Source organism: Dendrobates tinctorius, unplaced genomic scaffold (genome assembly GCF_039654945.1).
Source record: "Dendrobates tinctorius isolate UK_male_01 unplaced genomic scaffold, ASM3965494v1 ptg000019l, whole genome shotgun sequence".
Classification (NCBI taxonomy): Eukaryota; Metazoa; Chordata; class Amphibia; order Anura; family Dendrobatidae; genus Dendrobates; species Dendrobates tinctorius.
Window position 1 is genome coordinate 58,453,041 of NW_027361687.1, and position 14,013 is coordinate 58,467,053.

General features: G+C 45.3%; 1 protein-coding gene across 1 annotated transcript in view; it reads left to right on the forward strand.

Moving 5' to 3' along the window:
- LOC141082975 (SLAM family member 9-like) overlaps positions 1-11,506 on the forward strand; it is a 133,545-nt gene extending 122,039 nt beyond the window's left edge. Inside the window, exons 5-6 of the mRNA XM_073567068.1 lie at positions 6,356-6,423; positions 11,003-11,506. Coding sequence (XP_073423169.1) covers positions 6,356-6,423; positions 11,003-11,092 — 158 coding nt within the window. The 3' untranslated portion in view covers positions 11,093-11,506. The remainder of the gene's footprint in view (positions 1-6,355; positions 6,424-11,002) is intronic.
- Positions 11,507-14,013: the final 2,507 nt, after the last annotated feature.

Sequence of the window (14,013 nt, forward strand, 5' to 3'; positions counted from 1 at the left end):
CTCCACGTCTGCCATGGTAAGGGTGACTACTTCTTCCTGGGGATCGGATCCAAAGAGGAAGGGCACACCCACACCCCATATACTCCCCCAACTCCAGGGTACTCCCCCTGATAGCCGACCACCCCCGTCATGCTGGCCTCCGCCTATGCCTCCTTGGGGGGGGTAGGGGAAGCCCAGCTCCAGCCAATTCTTTAGCCAGCGTCCTTCTGACCGGCAGCTGTCAGTCCACCCTCCTACAGTGTTACAGGGAATGGTTGCCCACCTTTTGTCTGTGGCAGCCACACTGCTTCTTCCTGCCAGTTGGGGTGCTACACCTCCCTCCCCCTGTTTGCTGCTGTCCTCGCTTTCCATGTCCTCCTGCCAGGTTGGGTCAATTAATATATCATCCACCACCTCATCTTCCACTTCCGCACCCTGGTCCTCCTGACTTTCTGGCAATTGTGTTGTCATGGTATGCCTAGGTTACTTTAAGCTAAAACCCCAGGACCCCTGCAGTGTCCCTCAGACTAGGGAAAACCCTGTCTGTCCCTCAACCCAGGATTTACACTGAAGGTGTGCCTGCCTGGGCCTCCACCCTGTCCCTGTCTCCTGTCCAGCCCTAAGCTGAACCCACCACCCTCCACCCAGTGAGGGGACCAGACACCAGACCCCACAAATACGTATGGACAGGGGTAAAAGAAACACCACACCGTTAATACACAAGGGAATACAATAATGTGCAAGGGCAACCAAATATATATATATATAACAGATAGGAGAAAGAACAACTGAGAGATATACTGCACCAGATATCAGACGCTCCAAAACCACCACTGCTGACCGGTATTGCTAGCACTAGGCAAAAGCTATAGTCGGCGACGTCCATAGTCAGGACGGACTATTTAAAGACCAAGGGCGTGGCCCAGCCCTCAGCCAGCATGACAACCTGGTTAACGCTATCCCGACTGGAACAGAATACCCAACAAAGTCCCTGAGCATACTGTAGTGGAATAGGGTATTACCGCTGTCTGCCGGACACCCTGGTGTGAACAGTGTCCGACATGACAATACTGTAGTGGAATAGGGTGTTACAGCTGTCTGCCGGAAACCCTGGTGTGAACAGTGTCCAACATGACAGTACCCCGCCTTCTACGAGGGACCTCCGGAACCTCACCATGTCGAGGACCTGGCTTGTCCGGATGGCGACGATGGAACATAGTAACCAGTCGATCAGCATGAATGTCCGAGGCCGGCACCCATGTCCTCTCCTCAGGACCATAGCCACACCAGTGGACCAGGTACTGTAGAGTGCGACGCACAACCCTAGAGTCCACCACTTTGGACACCTCAAATTCCAACGCGCCATCCACCAAGACGGGAGGTGGTGGCCCGGGAGAACCATCCACCAAACCCACAACCTTTTTTAGCAATGCTTTGTGAAACACATTATGAATCTTATACACAGCCGGCAACTCCAAACGAAATGCCACGGGGTTGATCACTGCGGAGATCCTAAATGGGCCAATGTACCTGGGACCCAACTTAAGTGACGGTATCTTGAGCTTGATGTTCCTTGTAGATAACCACACCCAATCACCCACACACAGGTCCGGACCTGGCACACGTCTGCAGTCAGCCTCCCGTTTGTACCTGGAACCCACCTTCAACAAGCGCTGCTTGACTCTCCTCCAAACAGACGACAATTGAGCTCCCAACTGGTCCTCCTCAGGGACGCCAACCGAGCACCCCTGACGCAAGGTACAAAATTGAGGATGTTGACCATACACACAAAAAAAAGGAGATTCCCCAGACGATTCCTGGCAATGGTTGTTTATTGCGAATTCTGCCAGAGGAAGAAACGCTGACCAATCTTCCTGATTGTCGGAAACAAAGCAGCGCAAGTATTGCTCCAGGTTTTGGTTCATCCGCTCAGTCTGCCCATTCGACTGAGGGAGGAAAGCCGATGAATGAGATAATTTGATCCCAAGGTGAGAACAAAAAGCTCTCCAAAACTTTGCCACAAACTGTGTACCTCGATCAGACACAATGTCAGACGGGACACCATGAAGTCTGACCACCTCGCGAATAAATATCTGAGCAAGAGTCTTAGCATTGGGCAAAGATGGTAAAGCAACGAAATGTGACATTTTGGAGAACCTATCAACAATTACCAAAATGACCGAGTTCCCCGCCGAGGCGGGCAAGTCTGTAATAAAATCCATGGAAATCTCAGTCCATGGCTTACTGGGCACCCCGAGAGGCTGCAACCTACCAGCGGGACGAGAACGAGGAGTCTTGGCCCGTGCACACGTGGTACAGGCAGACACATATGAGGCCACATCCTGCCAGATTTTAGGCCACCAAAAACGACGCAATACCAGTTCCAGAGTGCTCTTAACCCCTGGATGACCTGCCAGTACCGTGTCGTGATGTTCGCCTAACACTCTAGAGCGTAGATGTAGTGGCACAAAAGATTTATTAGCAGGCAACCCCGGCGGTACCTCCTCCTGAGCCTCCGCAATCTCTGCCTCAATTTCTGTCGTGATGGCAGATGCCACCACACCCTTTTGGAGAATAGGCACCGGCTCTTCACATAACTCTCCACCAGGAAAACACCTGGATAAAGCATCTGCCTTAATATTCTTCGAACCAGGTCGATAGGTAACAATGAAGTTGAACCGGGTGAAGAATAATGCCCAGCGAGCCTGTCTGGAGGACAGGCGCTTAGCAGATTCTAAATAAAGCAAATTCTTATGGTCGGTTATCACAGTAATCTGATGAACAGCCCCCTCCAAGAAGTGTCGCCACTCCTCAATTGCCAATTTGATGGCCAACAATTCCCTGTTGCCAATATCATAATTACGCTCCGCAGGCGACAGCTTCTTGGAGAAGTAGGCACACGGATGCAACTTGGCCCAAGATGGGCCCTGAGACAGTACAGCCCCCACTCCAACCTCCGACGCATCCACCTCCACGACAAACGGTAATGAGACATCGGGCTGCACCAGAATGGGAGCTGAGGTAAAACTATTCTTGAGGAATTCAAACGCCTGTACCACAGGCTCAGACCAGTCAGAAAAGTCGGTACCCTTCTTAGTCATGTCAGTAAGTGGTTTGGCAATCATAGAGAAATTCTTAATAAATTTCCTATAGTAATTGGAGAAGCCAAGAAATCGCTGAGCACCTTAAGATTATCAGGCCGATCCCAATGTAGTACCGCCTGCACCTTTGCGGTGTCCATCTTAAACCCTGAGGCGGAGATTATATAACCCAAGAACGGTAGCTCCTGTACGACAAACACACATTTTTCAAGCTTGACATAGAGCCTGTTCTCTCTGAGCAACTGCAGGACCTGTCTAACATGCTCTATATGTGTATCATGGTCGCGAGAGAAAATGAGGATGTTGTCTAGATAAATTATAACAAATCTCCCCAACAAATGAGAGAAGACATCATTTATGAAATGTTGAAAGACCGCCGGTGCCATAGTCAACCCAAACGGCATTACCAAACACTCAAAGTGACCCTCAGGGGTATTGAATGCCGTCTTCCACTCATCCCCCTGACGGACTCTTATAAGATTGTACGCCCCCCTGAGGTCCAGTTTGGAGAACCACTTTGCACCAACCACTTGGTTGAACAAATCGGGTATAAGTGGCATAGGGTAAGGATCACGAACCGTAATCTGGTTGAGTTCTCTGAAATCCAGACACGGGCGTAAACCGCCATCCTTCTTTTTAACAAAGAAGAAGCCAGCAGCCAGAGGAGAAGAGGAAGGTCTAATATGACCCTTGCTCAGACTATCCGCAATGTACTCCTTGAGAGCTACCCTCTCGGGACCTGAGATATTAAACATTCTAGCTCTAGGTAACTTGGCCCCTGGTTTCAACCTAATAGCACAGTCATAGGGGCGATGCGGTGGTAGTTCTGAACAACCTTTCTCAGAAAATACATCCGCATAGTCCAGCAACGGCTCCGGGATACTGGGAGTCAAAGCGGAAATACATGTAGCCAGGCACCTCTCCTGACACTCCCTGCTCCACTGAATTATGTCCTGGGTCTTCCAATCAATAACAGGATTATGCATTGACAACCATGGAAAGCCCAGAACCATCTGAGCCGGTAAGTTACTAAGCACCTTACAAGTTACCCGCTCTGAGTGTAATACTCCAATGTGGAGTTGTATATCCAACACACACTCTGTGATCTCCCCTTGAGACAACGGGGAAGCATTGATGGTAACCACCCGGATGGGGTTCGGCAATTTCTCCAACGGAAATCCCGCTGTATGCGCGAACTTCTCATCAATGAGATTGGCAGCTGAGCCACTATCAACAAACACTGTAATAGAGAGCATTTGCCCCCCAAGTGCTACCCTAGCAGGGAGCATACACTGGGAAACCATGACGGAGGATACACAAAGGCTCAGACTAGACTCCTCCAAACCCTCTGAGCCTATCAGTTTTCCGCCGGCGCACCCTTCTTAGGTACCAGGGGGCAAGCGTTAATAAAATGTCCTCCTTTGCCACAAAAAAAACAAACCCCCTGCCTTCTGTGCCAAGGACGTTTAGGCTTGTTACTCGGTGACTGTGCTATACCAGCGATCTGCATGGGTTCCACGGATTCACCCGAGGCAACCTCACCTACAACTCCCCCACCTCCCGAAGGCAACGAAACCAGCGCCCCCTGACGGAGACGGCGGTCTATGCGTACTACAAGGGCCATCTCAGCCTCCAGAGAGACGGGAGTCTCGTACATTAGGAGAGTCTGTTTAACCCTTCCAGAAACCCCATGCAAAAATTGACTTCTAAGCGCAGGGTCATTCCACTGCGTGTCCACCGCCCAGCGCCGGAATTCCGTGCAGTAATCCTCAGCTGGTCGCTCACCCTGTAGTAGTGAGCGTATCTTAGACTCTGCTAAGTTTAATCTATCCGGATCGTCATAGATCAAACCCAGAGCAGAGAAAAAAAAATCTACAGACTCAAATGCCGGTGAGTCAGAAGGGAGTGAAAAGGCCCAAGCCTGTGGATCACCACTCAGCAAAGAAATCACCAAGCTCACGTGTTGAGCCTCATTACCTGAGGAATGTGGACGCATTCGGAAATACAATTTGCATGATTCACGAAAAACCGTGAACTTACCACGATCACCAGCAAATCTCTCCCTCTCTTAGCAGCACCTCTACCTACACTGCCTGATTCCGGAGTAGACGAGCATAGCGGTGCCAGGTCTGATATAAACCTGATGACGCTGTGCGGCCAGCCAGTCGCTAAAATGCCACAACCAACATGGCTGCGGCATTACAGTGTGTGGCAGACAATCCCTGCATGTTCATTGGCTCTCTAAATAGCATGCAGGGTGGGGACCCGAGCTCCAGCTGATCAACCACGAAAATACTCAACGAGCTCCGAGCATCTCAAGCAGTAAGATGCTCGCGTGAGTACACAGTAGTGGTGAGCATGCTCGCTCATCACTAGTTATCATTCATATTCTCTGAATAAAGGCCAAAAAAGCAAAAATTCTTCCGGGGCATGTAAACTTTTGAGCACAACTGTAAATGCAAGTTGTATAGAAACTATTCCCACAAACTTTTGTATCAATCTGCTCTACAATATTAAATTGATGTACAATAGATGAAATTTGGGCAGCTTTCTCAAAGCACTTGATATAGATAGATGTAGATAGATAGCCCAGCCTGAACTCCACCTGTGTTCCTATCTCCAAAACCTCCGTTTAGGATACAGTTCTCCATTCTGGAATTTATGAAAATGAAACCGGTAAGATGTCACCAAGAACATGGTTGGCCAAGCAGATTCCATTGGGCTCCGTGGTTGAGTTACACATCTCCATTTATTAAACAGTAGATCCTGTAGAATGCAAGGCCACAAAGGCAGGGTCCTCTCCCCTCTGTAGCTGTCTGTCACTATTAATTTGTTCATGGTAATTTCTATTTGTGTTTCGTGTGTTAACCCTTCTCATGTTCAGCATGGAATCAATGATGCTCTAAAAAGAAATAATAATTCCTGAACTTTCTATAGATTAGAGGTCTCAAACTGCATTCCTCAATGGCTGCAAACAGGTCATGCTATAGATGGTGGTCATGGTGGAATGGAGCCACAATCTAAGTTTTACTATGAGCTCCCATCTTCTCTAGCATGTCCAACATTTCCAGTGAAGTGTGTCCAAAGCTTATCCAAGCCAGAACATTTAGCAAGTCAAGTAGTATAAAAGTCCTCATCTAACCTTACAAGAAGTTTGGTGAAGTGATAATGTATGAATTCCCTGAGATGACAAAGTTTTTCATGGCTTCATGATAAAAAAAAGTTTGGGAACCAGGTTTCTACTGTATAAATGACATGTTCCATTGTTATTATAGAATCCGAAGAAGAGAGAAAAGTGGAATACCTCATGGTAGAATTCTCTGAGCTGTCAAACAGCAGTCAGGTAAGGAGAAAATATATTTTCTCCAGTGTTGAACAATTTAATTTGTAGTCCATGCATCCAGTACGGTCCGCGATAATAGCTGGTCTTCACTACTGCTCCGGTCATGCTTGGTGCCTCAGAGTCTCCAAGGATGCGGGAGACCCTGAGGTCTCACTAGACCTAGTCAGGTCTAGTATCTAGGCTTCACTTGTACACTCTGCACCCCAACTTGACTGAAAAAAACAAATGTAGACATTTAATAAAAACTGAAATATCACATGGTCATAAGTATTCAAACCCTTTGCTCAGATACTCATATTTACGTCACATGAGGTCCATTTCCTTGTGATCCTCCTTGAGATGGTTCTACTCCTTCATTGGAGTCCAGCTGTGTTTAATTAAACTGATGGGGCTTGATTTGTAAAGGCTGTCTATATGAGACCTCACAGCTCACAGTGCAAGTCAAACCAAATGAGAATCATGAGGTCAAAAGAACTGGCCAAGGAGCTCAGAGACAGAATTGTGGCAAGGCACAAATCTGGCCAAGGTTACAAAAGAATTTCTGCAGTAGTCAAGGTTCCTAAGAGTACAGTGGCCTCTATAATCCTTTAATGGAAGAAGTTTGGGGCCACCAGAAATCTTCCTAGACCTGGCCATCCAGCCAATCTGAGTAATCGTGGGAGAAGAGCCTTGGTGAAGGAGGTAAAGAAGACCCCCAATATCATTGTGGCTTAGCTCCACAGATGCAGTAGGGAGATGGGAGAAAGTTACACAAAGTCAACTATCACTGCAACCCTCTACCAGTCCGGCCTTTATGGCAGAGTGGCCCGACGGAAGCCTCTTCTCAGTGCAAGATATATGAAAGCCCGCATAGAGTTTGCTAAAAAACACATGAAGGACTCCCAAACTATGAGAAATAAGATTCTCTGGTCTGATGAGACGAAGATAGAACTTTTTAGTGATAATTCTAAGCAGTATGTGTGGAGAAAACCAAGCACTGCTCATCACCTGCCTAATACAATCCCAACAGTGAAACATGGTGGTGGCAGTATCATGCTATGGGGGTGTTTTTCAGCTGCAGGGATAGGACGACTGGTTGCAATTAAAGGACACATGATTGCGGCCAAGTACAGAGATATCCTGTATGAAAACCTCTTACAGAGTGCTCTGGACCTCAGACTTGGCCAAAGGTTCACCTTCCAACCAGACAATGACCCTAAGCACACAGCTAAAATAAAAAAGGAGTGGCTTCAGAACAACTCCGTGACCATTCGTGTCTGGCCCAGCAAGAGCCCTGACCTAAACCCAATTGAGCATCTCTCGAGAGATCTGAAAATGGCTGTCAACCAACATTCACCATCCATCCTGATGGAACTGGAGAGGATCTGCAAGGAAGAATGGCAGAGGATCCCCAAATCCAGGTGTGAAAAACTTGTTGCATCATTCCCAAGAAGACTCATGACTGTACTAGCTCAAAAGGGTGATCCTACTCAATACTGAGCAAAGGGTCTGAATACCTATGACCATGTGATATTTCAGTTTTTCTTTTTTAATAAATTTGCAAAAAATTTCTACATTTCTGCTTTTTTTCAATCAAGATGTGGTGCAGAGTGTACATTAATGAGAAAAAAATGAACCTTTTTTGAATTTACCAAATGGCTGACATGAAAGATAGTGAAAAATTTAAAGGAGTCTGAATGCTTTCCATACCTACTGTATATAAAAGAGGTGTCCAACATTCCAGGCTGAGGACGCTAAGCTTAGAAATAAAGACCATCTGCCAAGGAGCACCAGACTGATTGCCAAACCAGGGCAAAGCTCATCTCTAGAGTTAAGGCCCCGTTACACATAACGATGTCCCAGCGATTCCACCAACGATCCGACATAATGGGATCGCTGGGACATCGGGACATCGTTAGGCTGCGCGCGGCTCTTAGATACCCGATGTTTACATTGGAAACCAGCATCGCTGATCGCTGGTCTCTCATTGCCACATGCAGCGATGCGCGCTGGCCAGCGGGAGACCAGCGATCTAAAAAATGGCCCAGGACGATCGAGCACGATCAGCGATACCCGGCAGGGGGGACGGTCGCTGATCCCCGTCACATACAGCGATCTCGCTGGTGAGATTGCTGTGGCGTCACAAAATCAGCGATCTTGCTAGCGAGATCGCTGTGTGTGAGGGGGCCTTAAAGGTAAGCAAGATCTGCTGAACCATTAGCCACAGTGGTAGTCTGACCTCCTACTATTTGTTTCTCTTCTGATGAGTAGCGCCCCCCCCTCCCTGATCTCACAACAAAAAGCAATGACTTTATAGATCCTAATCAGAAGAGGAGCTGCAGATAAGAGGTTTGCAATGCTTGGGTCCTGCGGCCTCTACAACTGACATGGCCACAGCCACTGCTGGACATTGATACTGGGTCCTGCAAGTCTTTTTGCTCAACTCTGCGCAACAGAATTTATCACATTAAGACAAATAAGATCAGATATTGGGCATGGATGGGTACATTGTAGCAAGAAACGGTCAGGATTTCATTATTAGAGGCTTTGTTTTAGGAATAGGGAACGTGTAACTTATAAGATATGTATCAGTAGAAGGCACTCTTTGGATTGTCAGGAAAGTGACCTGAAACTGAGCTATCAAGTAAGAGCACAAGGACTGGACAAAGGCTAGGGGCTTGGCTGAGTCATACCTGCATTTTTGCATGCATCTTGTTTACTTTACCTTTGCTTTTGAGCCTCCTCTCCCCCAATGACTTTTCCACCTCTCCTGTCTTACATATTGTGTCAGCACAATGGCCTTGTGTTTGCACCTTATACATCTGCCTCAATGGTTTTTTTTCATTACAGACAGGTGGGAAAATAGATTAGCTACAGTAAGTTCACAAACTGCTGAACTCAACTCCTTATCTGGTAGAAAAGCGTTAACATCTGCTCATGCACAAGGGAACTATTGTATTATATGGGTGCAGCAAAAAGTATTTCTGTCTGTTGTACGGGTGTCTGGTAGCGTACACAGACAGCTAAAACACAAAATGTGGGCTAAAAAGATAATTAAATAAACGCTGAATATTCCTCATGAGCGAGGTAGATACGTAAGGTAGCTATTTATTTTACAAATAAGGCCTGGATCACACTTCCGTTTTTTAAAATCCGTCTAAATCCGTCGTTTTCCATTAAAAAACGGATACGCCATTTTTTTGAGGATCCGTTTTTTGTCCCGTAGACTTCCATTAGCGGCTACCGCGGATCCGTAAAAAAACGGATCCATTTGCATCCGTTTGCGGCAAAACGTAAACGGATCCGTTTTTTCACACTTTGACGGATGCAGGCGGATGCCAAAAAACAGATGTGTGAAACAGGCCTAATGTGGAGCCAGTCCATCTGCGGATATAATGGCTCATGCTCTTCTTCCAAGGCTTTCTAGAAGGAGGAATCTGTCGAAATGTTTGGCCCAATTGTGAGGTCAGACGCTGATGTTGGAGGAGAGTGCCGGGCTCATAATCTCCATTTTTAGTTGTTAGATGCAGGCTCAGTGCTGCCGGTCATGTTCTTCCCACAAAAGTCTTTTTGGACCTTATGGTTAAAAATGACTCAAAATATAGCTTGGAAACCTCCACTACATTTTCTTTGTGTCAAACTATTGTTCCTTATGCCAAACATGTGGCCTCTAACTGTGGTTTAAGCACAGTGGGGCTCAGAAGGAGGGGAATTAGGATTTGGGAGGGCAGAATTCACTGGATTTTATTGGAGGGGTGGGAGCCATGTCGCTTTTCCAGAGTCTTTGTTCTACTAGTAATGTAGCAACCCCCCACAGTTCCAGTGATGGACCTGAGTGGGGGTTGATTTTGTGCAGGATAAATTAGGGGTTTTTATTGGTAACATTTTGGGGTACATATTTTTTGATCGCTTCCAGTATAAGGTGGTATCACATTCTAGTGTTCTGCGCTGATCACTCACCTCGGGGTTTCCATGTAAATCCCACAAAAATGTGATATAGATGAAACTCCCAATGAAACCACCCACTATAATGAGGCAGATGGAGACTCGTCGTACTAACGGCTTTTCGTGATTTGTGTTTTTTTTGGTGTGTGTTTTTTTACTTTTTTACATATTTTGTTTGACTTTTTTCCACTTTTGTAGGAAATTGATGGCAGGTGATTGACAGTGGTAATCAAGGGGTAATCAGCCCCGATCAGTATAAAACCGGCTGGGGCTGATACTGCAAGGTGTCAGCTGTCATGTACAGATGACACCTGTGGGAATTGCCGCCGCCAAGTGGCGTTATTCCTTTATTCTCCATCGCCATTTTAAAACGTCGATGGGAGAATAAGGCCCTTTAACAACCTCTGTTTTAATGCGCATCGACGGTTAAGGGGTTAAACATGTCATTAAACCATATCTTTGTAGACATAATCTTGCAACCTTTGATAGATTGATAGCCCTCACAAAACTGCAGACATCAAATATGGGTATTTCATTAGTATTCTTCTATTCCATGAATCCAAGAGTTTTTTTTAACTATAATTTTACTCCAGTGCTAGTAAAAGGTCCTGTACGCACCAACACTTGACTCTTAATATTTTATTACTCATTTCAGATTTTGCCAAATGAGGAAATTTCTCACCATCCAAACCCTCCACCTCAAAACTTTGAAACACTTTATACATGTCTGGAATTGAAGACGTAGAAAATGTGGATGCTTTCTTGGAGGAAGGTAACATTTAACCAGGCCAGTAGCTACTGTAAGGCTGTGTGCCCACGATGCGATTTTTAAGCGTTTTTGCCGCGAAAACGCTGCAAAAACGTTTAAAAATCGTGTACAGAACGCCACCCCATGCATTCCTATGGCATTCCGCACATGCTGTGCTAATGCTGCTCTTTTTTCCGCGGCGGAATCGCATCGTGGAAAAAATCGCAGCATGATCATTCTTTTGTGCAGAATCGCAAAGAATTGCCGCGATTCCGCACCCATAGGAATGCATGAGAATCGCTTACTTCCCGCATGTGGCTATGCCCACCATGCGGGAAGTTAAGCATCTCATGTGCAGTTGGTACCCACGGTGTGGAGGAGAGGAGACTGTCCTCCAGGCCCTGGGTACCATACCCCTGTAAAGAAAAGAATAAAAAATCGGGGTATATTTACCTTCCGACTTCCCGCGCTGCCATCCCGGGCCACAACGTTCCCAGTAATGCCTTGCGGCACGGTCCTGTGATGACGTGGTCTCGCGAGATCGCTATAGTAATGCGAGACCAACGTCATCACAGGTCTCGCAAGGCATTACTGGGAATGCTGAGGCCCGGGATGGCAGCGCGGGACGTCGGAAGGTAAATATACCCCGATTTTTTTTTTTTTTTTTTTTTTTTTTTTTTTTATCATTTTTAGCATTCTATCTTTTACTATTGATGCCGCATAGGCGGCCTCAATAGTAAAAAAGTAAAAAGCTGCTCACACTTGTCAAACACTATGTTTGACGAGTGTGACCAACCTGTCAATCACTTTCAAAGCGATGCTTCAAATCGCTTGGAAAGTGCTTGAGAAAATCCGGCAAAATCGCGAACAGAATCGCGGTGAAATCGCGCGGAAAAAAATGCGCGATTTCTGGGAAGGAGTCCGGTTTTCACTGTGCGTTTTAAAACGCTACGTGGGCACATAGCCTAAATCTCTCCCTGTATCAAAGGGGGTTTCCAGTTTTGGAAAATCCCTGTCTCTTGGCTGCAATTTTGTTTAGAAAAAAACAGACAAGAATAGATACTGGAAGGTGTGGTGGAGGCTCAGAACGCACTACAACCAGGAAAAAGATTGTAAATGACCCTAAATTCCATATGTGAGATAGCGTATTTCATGGTTGATCACCTCTAAAGCTGATGTGGTGGATAACATGTTGTTTCCTTAAATGTGGTGACTGCGGACTAAGGAAACTACCAAGAAAAACATGCATGGTTGGTTACCCATTAATCTGTCTTCTTAATGGGATTTCTCAAAAGAAAAAAATCATTGTGGAAATCACCATCAATTTAACAAAACCACTAGGTAAAACACCAAAGTCAGAATTGTGCTAAATTAATGTGTGCTCTTCTGTCAGACATAACTGTTCCTCCTCCTACTGACATCCAAGGTTTCAGTATTAATTTTGTAGGATACACTCCGGGATGTACATAGAAATGAGGGATGGCAATTATGGACCATTTTTAGAAGGTTTTTTTATTTAGTTTTTGCAATTAAAAGCCCTTCCGTGCGCCGAAACAGTGGTTTTCCCCCACATATGGGGTATCGGCGTACTCAGGAGAAATCTCAGAACAAATTGTATGAAGCAATTTCTCCTGTTACCCTTATGAAAATGCAAAATATGGAGCTAAAAAAGATTTGGGAAAAATGTGTTTTTTTTTTTATTTCCACGGCTCTACACTATAAACTTCTGTGAAGCACTTGTGGGTTCAAGGTGCTCAATACACATCTAGATAAGTTTCATAAGGTGTCTAGTTTCCAAAATGGTGTCACATGTGGGGGGGTTTCCACTGTTTAGGCACATCAGAGGCTCTCCAAATGCGTCACGGCAATTATTCCATCAAATTTTACATTCAAAATGTCAAACGATGCTCGTTCCCTTCAGAGCCCTGCCGTGCACCCAAACAGTAGATTTCCCCACATGTGGGGAATCGGCATGCTCAGGAGAAATTGCACAACAAAATGTGTGGTCCATTTTTTCCTGTTACTCTTGAGAAAGTATAAAAAATTAGGTATAAATGAAAATTTTTGTGAAAGAAAAGTTTATTTTTTCCTTCCACATTCCAAAAATTCCTGTGAAGCACCTGAAGGGTTAATAAACTTCTTGAATGTGGTTTTGAGTACCGTCAGGCGTGCAGTTTTTAGAATGGTGTCACTTTTGGGTATTTTCTGTCATATAGGCCCTTCAAAGTGACTTCAAATGTGATGTGGTCCCTAAAAAAATGGTTTTGTAAAACTTGTTGAAAAAATGAGAAATCACTGGTCAACTTTTAACCCTTATAACTTCCTAACAAAAAAAATTTTGGTTCCAAAATTGTGCTGATGTAAAGTAGACATGTGGGAAATGTTATTTATTAACTATTTCGTGTGATATAACTCTCTGATTTAAGGGCATAAAAATTAAAAGTTGGAAAATTGCAAAAATTTTCAAATTTCCTTTTTTTTCACAAATAAAGGCAAGTCATATCGAAGAAATTTTATTGTTATCATAGTACAATATGTCACAAGAAAACTTTCAAAACCAGTGGGATCCGTTGACGCGTTTCAGAGTTATTACCTCATAAAGGGACAGAGGTCAGAATTGTAAAAATTGGCTGGATCAGAAAGGTGAAAACAGGCTTGGCCGCGAAGGGATTAAACTGACTTTGAAAAGAACAAGATAAACATCTTGGTAGTTTTTTTTAGCCTATTCTTCCTTTTAATCCAGTTCTAAAAACGCACCCAAAAAGTTTCATTTACCTGACAGAGATCCTTTCCAACCCTTAGGTGGTAGTTGAGATCGGTCTTGGAATCCTACATCCTAATCTATGATCTTCTGTTAAGAAATATTCCCTATCAATAACATGGCCAAGTATGAGACTAAAGGCCCCGTCACACACAGC